Raw genomic sequence first — 19,171 nt, forward strand, 5'->3', positions numbered from 1 at the left:
AGAGACACTAATATGAAGTTCAGAGTTAGGAAATACTTTCTGAAGGTTGTTGTCTGGTACGAAAATGTACTGTTTAGAAGAGAATAGAAGTATTTGAAATGCGGTGCTACAGAAGAATAATAAACTTTAGATGGGTAATCGAAGAACCACTGGTGACAAGTGTATTGTGGCACAATTTGACTGAAAGAAGGGATCATTTGGCACACAACACCCTGAGGCATCAATGAATCGTCCATATGGTTACGGTGAGGAATGGATGAGGGGGATAAAAATTGTAGATTGGATACACCTTCCTGCAGTAATACAGAGGTGAAGAAACTTGCACAGGACAGACAAGAGTAGAAAGTAATGGTACTCAGGCTTCGGGGAGGACCACGCGAGGTGGGGCAGTGGTTAACACACTGGACTCGCATTCGGCAGGACGACGGTTCAAACCCTCGTCCAGCCATCCTGATGTAGGTTTTCCCTGATTTCATTAAATGGCCTAAGGCAAATTTCGGGATGGTTCCTTTGAAAGAGCACGGTCGATTTTCTTTCCCCATCCTTCCCTCAACCGAGCGAGGTGGCGTAGTGGTTAGCAAACCTCGCATTCGGGAGGACGACGGTTCAATCCTGCTTCCGGCCATCCTGGTTTAGGTTTTCCGTGATTTCCCTAAATCGCTCCAGGTAAATGCCAGGATGGTTCTTTTCAAATGGCATGGCCGACTTCCTTCCCTAATCCGATGAGATTGATGACCTCGCTGTCCGGTTTTCTCCCCCAAAACAAACCCAACTCAACCTTCCCTCATCCGATGGGGCCGATGACCTCGCCGTCTCGTCTTCTCCCCCAAATCAACCATCCAACCAACCAACCAATCTCCAGGGAGGCGACTACAACAACATTTTTGGTATTTGTAGGAGTAGCAATATAGGTAATCGTTATCACTCCTAATTAACGCGGCACTAACAAGGGGACGTCACGACGTTGGAATCACGGATTTACTTCAAACTTTGTACACCTTTAGTAGCCCATTAAAACAAAATAATGTGGAGGTAGTAAGAGCACTACTCTAGCAATTCAGAGAAAAACGCAAGAGAAATTTTACGCGTCTTTTATGTACGAGGGTAGTCCCAAAAGTAAGGTCTCCTATTTTTTTATAAGTACATAGACCTGTTTATTTCTACCATGGTTTACATCAGTTTACCTCTTGAACGTTTAGCTATTTTTCGACATAATCACCATTTCTGTCGATTTTCGTAGACGCTATGGCAGTTTTTGTATGCCCGTGCCATACCAGCTCGCCGCCACGTTGTTCAGAAAGTTATGAACTTCTTCTTTCACCTCGTTGTCGGAGCTGAATAACTGGGACCAAAATTAACGCTTACAGGCACTGTGAGACTCTGAAAAAACTCAAACGGGCAATTCAGAACTGGAGAAGAGGAATGTTGAGCAAGGGCGTACACATTCTCCATGACAACGCTCGCCCACACATCGCTCGGCAAACCGTTGCTCTCCTGCAACAGTTTCAGTGGAACATAACCACCCACCCACCCTATAGCCCTGACTTGGCACCCAGTGACTATCACCTGCTCACTAGGTTAAAAGAACATCTGGCCGGAAAGCGATTCAGCTCCGACGACGAGGTGAAAGAAGAGGTTCATAACTTTCATAACAGCATGGCGACGAGCTGGTATGATGTGGACATACAAAAACTGCCACAGCGTCTACAAAAATCATCAACAGAAATGGTGATTATGTTGAAAAATAGCTAAATATTCGAGCCGTAAACTGATGTAAACCATTGTAGAAATAAACAGGTCTATGTACTTACAAAAAAATAGCAGACCTTACTTTTGGGATTGTTGTTGTTGTTGTTGTGGTCTTCAGTCCTGAGACTGGTTTGATGCAGCTCTCCTCGCTACTCTATCCTGTGCAAGCTGCTTCATCTCCCAGTACGTACTGCAGCCTATATCCTTCTGAGTCTGCTTAGTGTATTCATCTCTTGGTGTCCCTCTTCGATTTTTACCCCCCACGCTGCCCTCCAATACTAAATTTGTGATCCCTTGATGCCTCAGAACATGTCCTACCAACCGATCTCTTCTTCTAGTCAAGTTGTGCCACAAACTCCTCTTCTCCCCAATTCTATTCAATACCTCCTCACTAGTTATGTGATCTATCCAACTAACCTTCAGCATTATTCTGTAGCACAACATTTCGAAAGCTTCTATTCTCTTCTTGTCTGAACTATCGTCCATGTTTCACTTCCATACATGGCTACACTCCATACAAACACTTTCAGAAACGACTTCCTGACACTTAAATCTATACTCGATGTTAACAAATTTCTCTTCTTCAGAAACGGTCTCCTTGCCATTGCCAGTCTACATTTTATATCTTCTCTACTTCGACCATCATCAGTTATTTTGCTCCCCAAATAGCAAAACTCCTTTACTACTTTAAGTGTCTCATTCCCTAATCTAATTCCCTCAGCATCACCCGATTTTATTCGCCTACATTCCATTATCCTCGTTTTGCTTTTGTTGATGTTCATCTTATATCGTCCTTTACTTTTGGGATTACCCTCGTAAATTATATTTCTGTGCAAAGATACTGGTCGCAAGAATTCATTATGGTCATGTGCTTAGCGTTCGTGTGAGGCAAGATGACGAGGCGACGGTTCGAATCCCGCCAACCCTTACTTTTTAATGTATTTTTTTTCATTACTGGTCTCAGTATTTAATTTATATGACGTTTGAGAGGTAATATAATGAAAGAAAACCCCATGTATTTTGATGAAGTTGTAGTGCATTTGATACGTTATCTGACTACTTACTGTATGTAATTAAATTTTCAAGGAGGAGGGGCAGGCTTTGAAAGCCCATGTCAGACCTCGATAAATAATGATGCGAATGACGTTACTTACAATCAGTGATTTAGTAAGTCACAGCGTGCCAGAAAAAAAGAGTAATGTGGAATTATTTGTCGCACGTGCTCTCGACATGTCACGTTACAGGATGTTACTTGTCATGCAGACATGGAAACGACAAATTGAAATTTCATGCAAATACACGTACTTTTTTCCAATATATTACTTCTCAAATGTTATATAAATTAAATAATGAGACCAGGAATGAAAAAAAATACGGGTTAAAATTCGAGCTGTCGCCTCGTCCACGACCCGCCAGCCGTGCGGTAACGCTAACCACGTGACCACAAGGAATTCTTACGGTGGGCACCTTTGCACACACACACGATTCACATAACAGCCTCGTAAAGCTTCTCTTGCGATTTTCTCTGAATTGCTAGAGTAATGCACCTTACTGGCTTCACATTATCTTGTATTAATGGTCTACTAAAGGTGTTTGAAATAAATCCGTAAGCCCAATGTCACGGTCTCCCCTTACAACTACTGCATTTACATTGGAATAATTAGAATCTATCCTCACATTGCCATACGGTGCAACGTTTGATCTTTGTCACATCTAAATACCCTACAGATCTGTACACTGCACGATTTGACCAGCGGATTAAATGGAGACCGCAGAGAGGTCCCTTTCAAACACCGTCAGGAACTGATGTCGCGGTCTCACACGAGTACACGGCATCTACGTATCCTTCACAGATATCACTCAACATCTGATAACAGTTCACGTTCATTATACAGGGCCGTCCATTGATAGTGACCGAGCCTAATATCTCACGAAATAAGCGTCAAACGAAAAAACTACAAAGAACAAAACATGTCTAGCTTGAAGGGGGCAACCAGATGGTGCTATGGTTGGCCCACTAGATGGCGCTGCCACAGGTCAAACGGATATCAACTGTTTTTTTTTAAATAGGAACCCCCATTTTTTATTACAAATTCGTGTAGTACGTAAAGAAATATGAATGTTTTAGTTGGACCACTTTTTTCGCTTTTGTGATAGATGGCACTGTAATAGTCACAAACATATGGCTCACAATTTTAGACGAACAGTTGGTAACAGGTAGGTTTTTTAAATTGAAATACAGAACGTAGGTCCTTTTGAACATTTTATTTCGGTTGTTCCAATGTGATACATGTGCCTTTGTGAACTTATCATTTCTGAGAACCCATGCTGTTACAGCGTGATTACCTGTAAATACCACGTTAATGGAATAAATGCTCAAAATGATGTCCGTCAACCTCAATGCATTTTGCAATACGTGTGACGACCAACAGCGAGTAGTTCGCCTTCCGTAATGTTCGCACATGCATTGACAATGTGCTGAGGCAAGTTGTCAGGCATTGACGGTGGATCACGATAGCAAATATCCTTCAACTTTCCCGCAGAAAGAAATCCGGGGACGTCAGATCCGGTGAATGTGCGGGCCATGGTATGGTGCTTCGACGACCAATTCACCTGTCACGAAATATGCTCTTCAATACCGCTTCAACAGCACGCGAGATATGTGACGGACATCTATCATGTTCGAAGTACATCGCCATTCTGTCATCCAATGAAACATCTTGTAGTAACATCGGTAGAACATTACGTAGGAAATCAGCATACATTGCACCTTTTAGTTTGCCATCGATGAAATGGGGGCCAATTATCCTTCCTCCCATAGTGCCACACCATACATTAGACCGCCAACGTCACTGATGTTCCACTTGTCGCAGCCATCGTGGATTTTCCGTTGCCCAATAGTGCATATTATGCCGGTTTACGTTACCGCTGTTGGTGAATGACGCTTCGTCGCTAAATAGAACACGCGCAAAATATCTGTCATCGTCCTGTAATTTCACTTTTGCCCAGAGGCAGAACTGTACACGACGTTCAAAGTCGTCGCCATGCAGTTCCTGGTGCATAGAGATATGGTACGGGTAATGTAACATTTTCAACACCGACTATATTGAGATTCTCGATACTCGCGCAATTTGTCTGCTACTGATGTGCGGATTAGCTGCGACAGCAGCTAAAACACCTACTTGGGCATCATCATTTGTTGCAGGTCGTGGTTGACGTTTCACATGTGGCTGAACACTTCCTGTTTCCTTAAATAACGTAACTATCCGGCGAACGGTCCGGACACTTGGATGATGTCGTCCAGGATACCGAGCAGCACACATAGCACACGCCCGTTGGGCATTTTGATCACAATAGCCATACATCAACACGATATCGACCTTTTTCGCAATTGGTAAACGGTCCATTTTAACACGGGTAATGTATCACGGAGCAAATACCGTCCTCACTGGCGGAATGTTACGTGATACCACGTACTTACGCGTTTGTGGCTATTACAGCGCCATCTATCACAAAGCGAAAAAAGTGGACTAACTAAAACATTCATATTTCTTTACATACTACACGATTATGTAATAGAAAATGGGGGTTCCTATTTAAAAAACGCAGTTGATATTCGTTTGACCTATGGCAGCGCCATCTAGCGCCATTTGGTTACCCCCTTCAAGGTAGACAAGTTTCGTTCTTTGTAGTTTTTTCGTTTCATGCCTATTTCGTGAGATATTTGGCCAAGTCACTATCAATGGACCACCCTGTATACCCTACCAGGCCTGGTAGCAATACTAAACACCAACAACTCCAACGCACTATGCTGGTGGCCGTTCTACCTGCAATAGAGAACTGCAGCTCAGATCATTTACATGTTCGCCAGTGGTGTGTACGTGTACAATGTTCCAATGACGTCCGAGCACGTCTTCTGGGTGCTGCACATTTTTTGTCAGGAAGCGTGTATTTATAGATTAACGAACATCCTTACCTCAAAAGACGGAATACTGCTGTTCGCAGAAAGCTGTGGAGGACTCCAAGGTGAACGAGGCGTCGGTGCTGGACCTGTTCCGGTCCCGCAGGTGCCGCCGCGCGCTGGCCATCTCTCTGGGCGTGGTCTGCGCCGAGCAGCTGGCCGGCATCAACGCGGTGCTCTTCTACACGCAGAGCATCTTCATCGCGGCGGGCGGCGCCGTCAGCGACAGCGTGGCTCCCATCATCATCAACGGCATCATGCTCGTGGAGGCGTGCATCGTGCCCTTCCTGGTGGATCGCGTCGGCCGCAGATTCCTGCTGATCTTCTCTTCCAGCGGCATGTCTTTCGCTCTGGTGAGTCCACGGAGGAAAAGCTGGGTGGCCTGTGTACCGCTCGGAGGACGTGGAGAGAAACAAGCAGTACGATGAAAGTCTGGATCATATCGCGACCCCTGCGCCTATACTGTAACTGGTCGCACACCGTTTGCTAAAAACAAGGGTTTTGATTCACGTGTGTTTCTGGCACTACACAGTGTTAGCTTTTCATAAAAGTCCAAAGTGTATACTCCGCCTCCGCCTGCGCCTCCGCTGGGTTGGGGGTCGGGACAAAAGGCATCACTTTTGTGACCAGAGGGTCTGTGGCGAGTCGTTCTCCGATTACGTGCCTCTACTGCAAGTTGTTTTGGATCACTCGAAATAACTTTTCGATGTTGTTGTTGTGGTCTTCAGTCCTGAGACTGGTTTGATGCAGCTCTCCATGCTACTCTATCCTGTGCAAGCTTTTTCATCTCCCAGTACCTACTGCAACCTACATCCTTCTGAATCTGCTTAGTGTATTCATCTCTTGGTCTCCCTCTACGATTTTTACCCTCCACGCTGCCCTCCAATACTAAATTGGTGATCCCTTTATGCCTCGGAACATGTCCTACCAACCGATCCCTTCTTCTGGTCAAGTTGTGCCACAAACTTCTCTTCTCCCCAATCCTATTCAATACTTCCTCATTAGTTATGTGATCTACCCATCTAATCTTCAGCATTCTTCTGTAGCCCCACATTTCGAAAGCTTCTATTCTCTTCTTGTCCAAACTATTTATCGTCCATGTTTCACTTCCATACATGGCTACACTCCATACGAATACTTTCAGAAATGACTTCCTGACATTTAAATCAATACTGGATGTTAACAAATTTCTCTTCTTCAGAAACGCTTTCCTTGCCATTGGCAGCCTACATTTTATATCCTCTCTACTTCGACCATCATCAGTTATTTTGCTCCCCAAATAGCAAAACTCCTTTACTACTTTAAGTGCCTCATTTCCTAATCTAATCCCCTCAGCATCACCCGACTTAATTAGACTACATTCCATTATCCTTGTTTTGCTTTTGTTGATGTTCATCTTATATCCTCCTTTCAAGACACTGTCCATTCCATTCAACTGCTCTTCCAAGTCCTTTGCTGTCTCTGACAGAATTACAATGTCATCGGCGAACCTCAAAGTTTTTATTTCTTCTCCATGAATTTTAATATCTACTCCGAATTTTTCTTTTGTTTCCTTTACTGCTTGCTCAATATACAGATTGAACAACATCGGGGAGAGGCTACAACCCTGTCTTACTCCCTTCCCAACCACTGCTTCCCTTTCATGTCCCTCGACTCTTATAACTGCCATCTGGTTTCTGTACAAATTGTAAATAGCCTTTCGCTCCCTGTATTTTACCCCTGCCACCTTTAGAATTTGAAAGAGAGTATTCCAGTCAACATTGTCAAAAGCTTTCTCTAAGTCTACAAATGCTAGAAACGTAGGTTTGCCTTTACTTAATCTTTCTTCTAAGATAAGTCGTAAGGTCAGTATTGCCTCACGTGTTCCAGTGTTTCTACGGAATCCAAACTGATCTTCACCGAGGTTGGCTTCTACTAGTTATTCCATTCGTCTGTAAAGAATTCGTGTTAGTATTTTGCAGCTGTGACTTATTAAACTTATAGTTCGGTAATTTTCACATCTGTCAACACCTGCTTTCTTTGGGATTGGAATTATTATATTCTTCTTGAAGTCTGAGGGTGTTTCGCCTGTTTCATACATCTTGCTCACGAGATGGTAGAGTTTGTCAGGACTGGCTCTCCCAAGGCCGTCAGTAGTTCCAATGGAATGTTGTCTACTCTGGGGGCCTTGTTTCGACTCAGGTCTTTCAGTGCTTTGTCAAACTCTTCACGCAGTAGCATATCTCCCATTTCATCTTCATCTACATCCTCTTCCATTTCCATAATATTGTCCTCAAGTACATCGCCCTTGTATAGACCCTCTATATACTCCTTCCACCTTTCTGCTTTCCCTTCTTTGCTTAGAACTTTTCGATAGCCGCACTTTATTTGATTGGTTGGTACGAGAGAGGGGACCAAACTTCGAGATCATCATTCTAATCGGATTAGCGAAGGATGGGGAAGGGAATCGGCCCTTCCCTTTCAAAGGAACCATCCCACCATTTATCTGAAGCGATTTAGGGATATCACGGAAAACCTTAATCAGGATGGCCGGGAGCGGGTTTTTAGCCGTCGTCCTCCCGAATGCGAGTCCAGTGTGCTAACCACTGCGCCACCTCACCCGGTACACTTTATTTCTGTACTTACGAGGGCTATTGGGAAAGTAAAGAACGACAGGTCGCGAAATGGAAACCATGGTGAAAATCAAAACTGTTTTATTTTCAACGGTTAGCTACACCTTCCAGCTACTTCTCTACACAGTCGCTGCTGAGACTTAGACATCTGTCATATCGTTGTACCAACTTTTCAATTCCCTTGTTGTAGAAGACAGCCGCCAGTGCTTTTCGACAATTTTCTACTCTGGACTGCAGCTCATTGTCTGTGTCAAAATATTGTCTTCATAGTGGTTCCTTGAGCAGAGATGAACCTCAGGGGTAGCCAATTCAGGCTGTATTGTGGGTGATCAAACACTTCCCATCGAAGACGCTGGAGGAGCATCTTCATTGCCCCTGCATAGTGCGGCCGAGAATTGTAGTGTAGAACGAACTGCATGACAGCTATGTTATGTGGATTGCATAGCTTCAGGCGAAATCATTCGCCAGGCTCCTCATACTTGGCTGGAGACGCTAATTTCTAGCCATCTTTACGTTCTCAGTGTGAGCTCAGAACTGAAATACGATCGACGGGCATACTAGACACAGTGCCCAACGCATCTGTGCAAAGCTTCATCCATTTCGTGACCGATCGTTCCTTACTTTCCTAATAACCCTTGTATTTTTTCATACGTAGATTCAACGCCGAAGGCCCATTATCAGCGTTCAACACTAGCTATCATCGTATCCCCAGATCAAATTCCTGTCTGATCACTGACCATACATTCAAACTTTCCATCGTTGACTGGTCTACGGAAAACGCAGTCATGTGACTTAGTCAGGAAAAAGGAAACTGCCTCAGACTGCAGTTCCGATTTCAATGCTTGTAGTCTCATTATCAGATGCAGGCTACCTGTTCGCAACAGAGACATACAGTAAAACAGTGCCGTACATAATACATTATTTGCGAAATATTCCGTCGCTAAATGGAGGAACATAGACATACTAAAATCATAAATACATAGTATTGATTTTCCACAATAATATTTATTTAGTAGTTCGTTTTGAACCGCCTTGCACCGTCGTAGGCATCGTCAGGTAACTTAACACTAAACAGATGGTCCACACAATATCAGCAAGAGGTCATAGGTGTATAAAGATTGTTTGTCGAAGACCTCTGGTATCATAGGACTCTATATCGACAGAAAAACACAAGCATAATATAATTTCCGAAGATCCTCTGAACAAGTAAACCTTATGGTAGTTCATATTCAAACATTGGAATTATATTAGCTAGGTGCTACTTTAGTAAGGGTGAATAATGAAACAGTGTTTGACCATTAAGGACAAGGACAGGATTTTTTGACTAGTGCTTATTATTAGCCAAAATATCGAGTAATGTTAGTTGTCTGCCTTTATTTCCTTTCTGGAGAATATCACATTTAATATCACAAGTACACTACAACTCGTGTGTGTGCTAAAAAATTTATTGACATCTCCGATCGTGAATTCTGTCACTAAAGTACGTCAAGAGCCTTCACCTCCTATTTTTGTGAATCTTATGTGTAAACATATTTACTAACGTCATTAAGGTATTCTGAAAGATGCATATTATATATTGCCAGTTACTACATATATTTGTAACTTTGTACATTTAATATTAGTCTAGGGATCGACATGTCAGTCTCACAACGGAAAGAGATCGTTCAATTTATTGGCAGACACGCAATTAATCTGTTAATATTATGTATTGCAACAGCTTGTAAGCTGGTATGGGAAGGTCGGGTAGCATCGGACATGTAAGGTTTTGCGAAATCATATTTTCTGTAGCTTGTACATTGTTCACACTAAACAATACTATAATATGTTACTTAAAACAGGACAAAAATCGATGTCATAAGGATATTTACTCTAAGAATAAGATTTATTGGCAGAACAGTAAGAAAATGCAACAAGTCTACTAAAGAAACTACCTACACAACGCTTCTGTAGTATTGCTGTGCGGAATCCGCATCAGGTAGGATCGACTTAAAAGAAGAGGAGCTCTTATTGAGCCAAAATGGGAGAGAGAGTGCGATGGACATGATAAGTAAATTAACTGGGTTGGCAGTCGTTAAAATAAAGGCGTTTTTACTTTGCGGTGAGATCTTTTCACGAAATTTCAAACTTTCGCGCTAGACGGCCGAACCTCAGATGGGATCTCTCGGCCAGTAACGCCATACGATCATTTCATTTCCCCTGGTCGCGAAAACATTTTGTTGACTCCCACTCATATATAGAGAGAAATGATCATCGTAATAAAATAATAGAGGTCAGAATTCGCTCGAAAAGATTTAAGTGTTCGTTTTCTCACGCGCTGTTACAGGTTGGAACGGTAGAGAATAGTAGAAGGTGGTTCAACGAACCCTCTGTCTGGCAACTAAGTGTGAGACGCAGTGCAGTCACGTAGATGTATATGTAGATATGCTTCAACTCCCTAGTGAAAGGGTTTCTTTTGTTTTCCAGTTGATGTACCACACTTTTAACCTGTAAGGTTATGTGTCCCAGTCACAAATGATGTGCTGGACAATCGTACTTAGAAGAAGCGAGAGGCGAGAATCAGATGATATTATAACGCAATTGTTTAAAATGTGTGGACATTGTCGATGTTGCAGCTGTGTCTGGGCGTCTACTTCTACCTCCGTGAGACCGGGAAGTACGTAGGCAACATCGGATGGGTTCCCGTCGTCTCTCTGATTCTCTACATCGTCGTCTATACGCCAGGTAAGCTTCTTGCACTTCATTTAAGACTAGCTTCATATATTATGAATTTCATTCTGTGACAGAAGGGCTTGCATCACTTATAGGGGTCAAGATACAGATAAACTAATCAAGAAGTTCAGTTCAGTTTAAATAGCAAATTTATGCTATTTGTTACTTCATGGAGTTATCTGTTGGGGCAGTGCAAAGATAATAGTGGAAAGTAGATAACCACACTTGCAGCAGAAGCATCTTCCAGCATCTCAGAATTCTGATACTCTGTCCCCAGTACTTTTATACGTTAATGGAATTTGGTACTGATGATACCAGTCGCAGCTGAGTGGCCTGTTATGGGGTTGTGACCACTGAGGGCTATGGCGGGATGAAGCCTCTCCGTCGTTTCTACGTCCCCGGTTTAATACATACATACATACAATCACAGCTGAAATGTTCGCTAATGTAAAATACAAAAATAATTTTGGTTCAGACTTTGCCACCTTATCAAGCTCAGAGCTGAGTTATGTACTCTGATGTAAATATCTTCAACTACTTCCGATCTAACAGAAACGAAAAAATTACGAATCTCTTCCAGTTTTAAAGAAAATTTAAAATGTACTCATTCTACAAATGTATTCATTCTACAAATTGTCCGATTATTCAGATTCAGTAACTGAAACTGCTATTAGCTGTATTGCAATTCCCAGTGTGCATTAAAAAATCTGTGCGACAAGTAGTAGTATATTGTGAATAAACCTTCGTTGTCACAGATGTAATTGTTTTCTTCAAACATACAATATCCTCATGCAAGTATGACGTTATCACTAGAAGTCTATCATCAGCTATTTATTACAATTGAAGAAACGTCAACCATTTTTTTCAAAATAGCAACTTCACTACACTACTAGTTACATTTCACCGGTGTAAATACAAGCAGTATTACTCAATATACGTAAGGTTAATGTTAGTAATATGTACAGAATAACGTTCTAATGGTGTCTACGCTTCTGTTAATGTGTACCTTTACGCGTTCGACATCGCTGATGTTTCTGATGGGAACTGCCAAACACGATCAATGAATGAAGAAATGAATGTAGAGTGCTATTGGAAGAACGAAGTATTGTTTTTTGAAATTCACTGCAAAATTTGAAAATATACAAAAACCTCATTTTGTGAAGCTTTGGCGATAGTTGGATAGATAAAAAGAGAATTGACAGTAACATACAAGCAACAGAGATGAGATTCTTGAGGTGAATGAAGCGCTACATAAGAAGAGACTTAATAAAAAAAAAATCAAAACGTTCGTAATGCGTTGAATGTACATGCTATTAGCGAGGAAATAATTGAATATAGAAATGTTGGAAACAACAACTGAATAAAAGGATAGATAAAAGACTACCCCAGAACATTCTAAACTTTAACCCTACTGGGAGGAGAAGCATACGAGGTGTGGCTAGAAAAAAACCGGACTAGTACTGGTGAAACAATAAAACGAATGCAATAAGGCTGAAAGTCTGTTTTAAGTAGTTGACGTTTTGTCTGTGCGTCGGAAAATGTTGAGTGTACAGACAGAACAGCGTGTTAACATCAAATTTTGTTTCAAACTAGGAAAATCTGCAAGTGAACCGTTTGTAATGCTGCAACAAGTGTACGGCGATGATTGTTTATCGCGAACACAAGTGTTTGAGTGGTTTAAACGATTTAAAGATGGCCGCGAAGACACCAGTGATGACACTCGCACTGGAAGACCATTGTCAGCAAAAACTGATGCAAACATTGAAAAAATCGGTAAACTTGTTCGACAAGATCGCCGTTTAACAATCAGAGCAGTGTCTGAGTTAACAGGAGTTGACAAGGAAAGTGTTAGGCAGATTCTTCATGAAAGTTTCAACATGAACAAAGTGTGTTCAAAAATGGTTCCAAAGTGTCTCACAATTGAACAGAAGGAACGCCGAAGAATGATTTGTTCTGACATCCTGGAAAACATTGAAAGTGATCCCACCTTCTTACAAAATGTTATTACTTGCGATGAATCGTGGTTTTTTACTTACGATCCCGAAACTAAACGCCAATCGATGCATTGGAAAACTCCTGGTTCTCCACGACAAAAAAAAGCACGAATGTCAAATTCGAAATTCAAGGCAATGATGATTGTTTTTTTGACATCAAAGGGATTGTGTACATTGATTGGGTACCAGAGGGACAAACAGTGAATCAGCATTACTACATTAGCGTCCTGGCTACCCTACGTGAGCGAGTACGGAGAAAATGGAACGATTTGTGGAGAAAAAAGTCATGGATCCTTCACCAAGACAATGCCCCAGCTCACAGTGCGTTGTCAGTGAAGACGTTTTTGGCAAAACACAACATTCCCATCTTAGATCATCCACCCTACTCACCTGATTTGGCCCCCTGTGACTTTTTTCTTTTCCCTAAAGTCAAGTCAGCTTTGAAAGGAACTAAATTTGAGACTGTTGAAGCAGTAAAAGAAAAAGCGACGGAAGTAATGTATGGACTTACCGAAAATGATCTGCAGCATTGCTATGAACAGTGGAAAATTCGTATGGAGCGGTGTAGAGACCGAGGAGGAGAGTACATTGAAGGAAATAACATGGAATTGTAAATAATTGTAAATAAATGTTTTTCCAGCATCAGTCTGGTTTTTTTCTAGCCACATCTCGTATGTCGAACAAAGAAAAGATGGACATAAACTTTGTGAAGATCGAATAGGCAGATGCCTAATTCTTGTGTTTAATCCGACGACGGCAACTTTCACATACTTAAAGCACACCTTCACGTGGATTATTATTTTACAAAATCAAATTCATGCACTATTCGCAATTACATAATACCAATACTGCATGAGTTTGACTTTGTAAAATAATAATCCACGTGAAGGTGTGCTTTAAGTATGTGAAAGACTTATTTGGTGAAAGAAGGGAAAACTAAGAAAAGCCAAAACACATTTATGGCTTTCGTGTGTGTAGAAACTACCTTTAAACAATTGTTTGTAATGTGAAAAGAGTAGGTGCAAAATATGTTAACAGGAAGTTCAGAATACGTGCAGATATGGTAGTAAGGCAGATAGACAACCCATATGGGAACTGCCAAAACCTGAAGAACCTCTCTGTTGTCGGGGTCGTTACATTTTCAGTATGTGCTACACATCAACACAGCCGCTTCCAATTAGAGGCTCGTATTTGTTGTTTGGCCTCATGAACGTAACGATAAATGGTTAATAGTAGTCTATGAGCCAATATTGTCATTCAGTATCCAACCCTCTTCGAAGTGAACTTTTTACTATTTCACTTCACCAAAATACAAAACCATCTTCTCGGCCATCCAAGCATAAATTTGCTGTGGATTACCTAAATTGAGTACAGATAATTCTGAGATTGAAGTTAAGAACTTCTGGGTTGTTAGGTTCCGTCATATTTCTTCAAAAATCGATGATTCGACCCCTCTGCTGGAATCTCCTTCAGGATCTTGTGGTGTCCACTGCAGATTGAGCTCAATCTACAATGGACACTACATGGAAAACATCGGCGACGAAGGCTGGAATTTGCACACCGCTAACTCAAGTAGACTCCCACTCAATGGCTACAGACGGTCTTTTCAGATGAATCTCCACTGGAGAGATGGCTGTTGGTGTGTGTGGCGCGAAACGTCAAAAAGCAAACACTCTGCAACCGTTATGACCTGGGGAATGTTTTCGTGGCATTCGCTGGGTGATCTTGTCTTTCTGGAAGACGCAGTGGATCAACACAAGTTCGTATCTATCCTTGGGGACCACGCCCACCTCCAAGTGCAGCATCTACCAGCACCATGATGGAACGTGTCACACAGTCGCAGTGGACGTGCGTGTTTTGAAGAGAGCCAGAATGAGTCTACCGTACTCTTCTGGTCGCAGACTCACCGCATTTAAAGTTAGGCGAGAATCTGTGGGACCACCTCGATTAGTCTGTTCGCGCCATGGATCCTCAACCGAAAATCCTAACATAGCTGACCACGGCTCTAGAGACGGCATGACTCTACATAGGTGTCGGTGCCTTCCAGAATCTCACTGACTCTCTACCTGCACACCTCGTAGCGGCCCGCTTTGCAAAAGACTGTTATTCAGCTTTCTGGCAGGTGGTCACGTTAATGTGACAGAACGGTATAGTTCCAATTCCAAAGGAAGGAGGGGCTGACAGATGTGAATATTATCGAACTATCGGTTTAGTGAGTAGTGGTTACAAAATGAATAGTGGTTACAAAACACAGAAACGAATTCTTTACAGACCAATGGAAAAACTGGTAGAAGCCGACCTCGGGGAAGATCGTTTTGGGTTCTCGAGAAATGCGGAACACGCGAGACATACTCACCCTACGACTTATCTTAGAAGAGATTAAGGAAAGGCAAACCTACCTTTACAACATTTCTAGATTCGGAAAAAGCTTTTGACAATGTTGACTGGAATACACTCTCTAAATTTCTGAACGTAGCAGGGGTAAAATACCGAGGGTGAAAGGTTAGTTGCAACTTGTACACAAACCAGACGGCAGTTATAAGAGTCGAAGTGCTTGTAAGAGTAGCAATGGCAGAAAATGGAGTGGAGCAGGTTTGTAGCCTATCCCAATGTTATTCAGTCTGTACATTGAGCAAGTTGTGAAAGAAACCAAGCCGGCCGTAGTGACCGAGCGGTTCTAGATGCTACAGTCTGGAACCGCGCGACCGCTACGGTGGCAGGTTCGAATCCTGCCTCGGGAATGGATGTGTGTGATGTCCTTAGGTGAGTTAGGTTTAAGTAGTTCTAGGGGACCGATGACCTCAGAAGTTGTCCCATAGTGCTCAGAGCCATTTGAACCAAACAAACCAATGAGAAATTTCGAGACTGAATTAAATTTCAGGAAGAAGAAATAAAAGGTATGAGTTTAGCCGATGACATTGTAATTATTTTACCCGAGATAGAAGAGGACTTTGCAGTTGCACGGAATGGACAGTGTCTTGAACGGAGGATTTAAGACGAACGTCAACAAAAGCAAAGCAAGGTAATGGAATGTTGTCGAGTTAAATCAGGTGACCCTGGGGGAATAACTTATGACGGCCAAGGGAGAGAGGATATAAAATACGGAATGGCCGTGATTGAAACACTTTCCCGACGAAGAGAAATTTGTTAACCTCGAATATAAAGTGTTAGGAAGTCTTTCCTGAAGGCATTTGTCTGGTGTGTTGTTTTGTACGGAAGTGGAGCGTGGACAACAAGCAGTGTGGAGAAGAAGAGAATAGAAGAGTTTGAAATGTGCTGCCACAGAAGAGTGCTGAGGGTTATATGGGTAGATCGCATGTCTAATAAGGAGGTACTGAATAGAGTTCGGGGGGAAAAGAAAATTGTGGTATAACTCAACTAAAAACTAAAAATAGAAATCGGTTGATGGCACACATTCCAAGACATTAAGGAACCTTCAAAATTTGTAGAGGGATACAAAGAGACGGGTGCTGCAAGCGGGTTCATATGGTTGCCGTAGATGTAGAGGCTTGCACAATATACAGGGTGAAAAGTATTTAAACCGACAAACTCTGGGAGGCTGTAAGGGACATCAAAACAAATATTTCTCCCTAGTGTCTTTTTTTTCCTATGGGGAGTATTTAAACCGGTAGAGGAAGATGTCTCTGGCGGCAAATTAATTAAACCAACAAATACTTTTCCATTTTCTTATGACCAAGAGACAACACATTAACACAGCCCAATTTCAATTACAGTAGATTTTCAAAACTGCCTCCATTGACACGTAAACAAAGGTTACACCGTCGGATCATGTTCTGTCTGACACGGGTAAAAACCCCAGGAGTATCCTGAATTGTTCCTGCTTCTGCTACTATCCGGGCAACCAGATCCTCTTCTGATGCAACAGGAGTTGCGTAAACAAGGTTGCGCATCTCTCCCCACACAAAACAGTCAAGAGGGGACATATCTGGGGATCGAGTAGACCATGGTACAGGACCATCTCTGCCAATCCGCGTTTCTGGGAACCGTCTGTCCAGGAATCGACGCACACGACGACTGAAATGTGCCGGCGCCCCGTCATGTTGGAACCACATGCGTTGTCTTGTAGGGAGCGGCACGTCTTCCAGCAATTCTGGCAATGCTCTGGAGAGAAAATTGTAATAGTGCCTGTCATTTAATGGGCTAGGTAGCAGATACGGCCCAATTAAACAGTCCCCAACAACACTGACCCACACATTAACGAAGAACCGCACTTGATGAGCGGTAGTAACTGTGGCATATGGGTTATCCTCACTCCAACCATGCGAATTGTGCATCCTGAAGACTCCATCACGCCCGAACACTGCTTCATCGGTAAACAACAAAGAGGATGGAAATGTAGGATGCATTTCACACTGTTCCAGGTACCACTGCGAAAACTGTGCTCTGGGTGGATAGTCAACTGGTTCCAGGTTGTGGACACGCTGTTAGTGAAATGGACGTAACAACTGCTCTCGAAGGACAGTTCTTACGTTCATCTGATTCGTCCCCACGTTACGTGCAATTGCATAAGTGCTGATTGAAGGATCCCGCTCCACATGCTGCAAGAAAGCTTCCTCAAATTGCAGCGTTCTTACCGTGCGACGGCGTCCCTGTCCAGGTAATCTGCTAAATGGCCTGGTCTCACGCAGACTTTGGCACACAGCAGCAAACGTCGTATGATGCGGGATACGGCGTTAGGATATTTTTGTTGATAAGCCCGCAGTGCAGCTCGTCTGTTGTGGTGCGCTACGTAGTACGCACCAAGCATGTCAGTGTACTCACTCCAGGTGTATCGCTCCATTAGTAAACAGAGACAATGAACTACTACACTGGTGGACAGCATTTGCCTACAGCTGAAGAGCGTAATACGCCCTCTAACGACTGAAGATCGTAATACGGCCTCTATCAGCTGAAGAGCGTAATACGGCCTCCACCGGTTTAAATACTCCTCATAGGAAAAAAAGACACTAGGGAGAAATATTTGTTTTGATGTCCCCTACAACCTCCCAGAGTTTGTCGGTTTAAATACTTTTCACCCTGAAGAGTAGCGTGAAGAGCCTCATCAAAGCAATCTTCGGACTGAAGACCACAGTAACAACAACAGGGTACTTTCCTATCAACTTTGTGACAACCACAACATGAATCAAGTTGTGCAGTTATTGCTAAACCCACATTATTTCCCGTAACGCTTGGTACTTTTATATCTGTCGATTAGTAGAATTGCACACGATCATTGCTGCACATATTTGAGAATTTTGTGATGAATAAATAGTGTGTACACCCAGAACAAGTATCTCTTCTTCCATACAGCCCCTTCCTGGTCCCTGTACACTCAGTTTATAAAACACTGTGGATGTGGAATGTAGCCCAGGACATCAGCACACAGGAGGCTTAGGACCATACGTAGGCACGTTTCTTCCCAACTTTGGTCATACAACAGAAATAAAAATCTCCTCGGGAACCAGGGTTGCTGCTTTCTTCTCTCGTGTGGAATACTGTCGCACCATACCACGTTTTCAGCAGGAGCCACGGAAGTCTGATGTCTCTTTAATTTTTCTCTGACTATGTTGTGTGTCTGTTGCAGGTTACGGCTGTCTTCCTTACACGGTCACTGGCGAAGTCTTCCCGCCGAATGCAAAGTCCGTGGCGATGCCAATGGCCGCTTTCGTGACGTGGTTCACGTCCTTCCTGGTCACCAGATTCTTCGGGGACATCGTCGCCGTCGTTGGGAACTACGGCCCGTTTTTCGTCTTCTCCGGGTGTGCACTCCTCGCTTCGTTCTACGTGTACTTCCTAGTGCCCGAAACAAATGGGAAGACTTTAGAAGAAATACAGGATATGCTCGGCGAGGAATAATCGTGACATACGAAGTGTGGTAACTAACACCGCTATGAGAGCCAGATACCTGCACTGACAAATGGAGAGGAAGAAGTGTGTTTTGCATTTTCCCAAATGTTTGGATGCAGAATAAGAAGGTGGCAACACTTCTTAACATGATTCGTCTAAGAATGGTAATAACGCACAGTGCATGCATTAATGCGTGCAAAATAGAGATGCGGCGTTCGCTGTTAAGAAATTAACTGCTGCGGATCATATGGCTTATGTCTTTGAAGGTAGAAGGATCACGCTTTCGTGTGATCTACAAC

The 19,171-nt window shown here is 42.8% G+C and overlaps 1 protein-coding gene across 1 annotated transcript in view; it reads left to right on the forward strand.

Annotated features, from left to right (window-relative positions):
• Positions 1-18,881, forward strand: part of LOC124606589 (facilitated trehalose transporter Tret1-like) — a 43,316-nt gene extending 24,435 nt beyond the window's left edge. Inside the window, exons 3-5 of the mRNA XM_047138575.1 lie at positions 5,755-6,063; positions 10,935-11,043; positions 18,610-18,881. Of these exons, the coding sequence (XP_046994531.1) occupies positions 5,755-6,063; positions 10,935-11,043; positions 18,610-18,881 (690 nt within the window). The remainder of the gene's footprint in view (positions 1-5,754; positions 6,064-10,934; positions 11,044-18,609) is intronic.
• The last annotated feature ends 290 nt before the right edge of the window (positions 18,882-19,171 follow it).

The sequence above is a fragment of the Schistocerca americana genome, chromosome 3 (assembly GCF_021461395.2).
Source record: "Schistocerca americana isolate TAMUIC-IGC-003095 chromosome 3, iqSchAmer2.1, whole genome shotgun sequence".
Taxonomy (NCBI): Eukaryota; Metazoa; Arthropoda; class Insecta; order Orthoptera; family Acrididae; genus Schistocerca; species Schistocerca americana.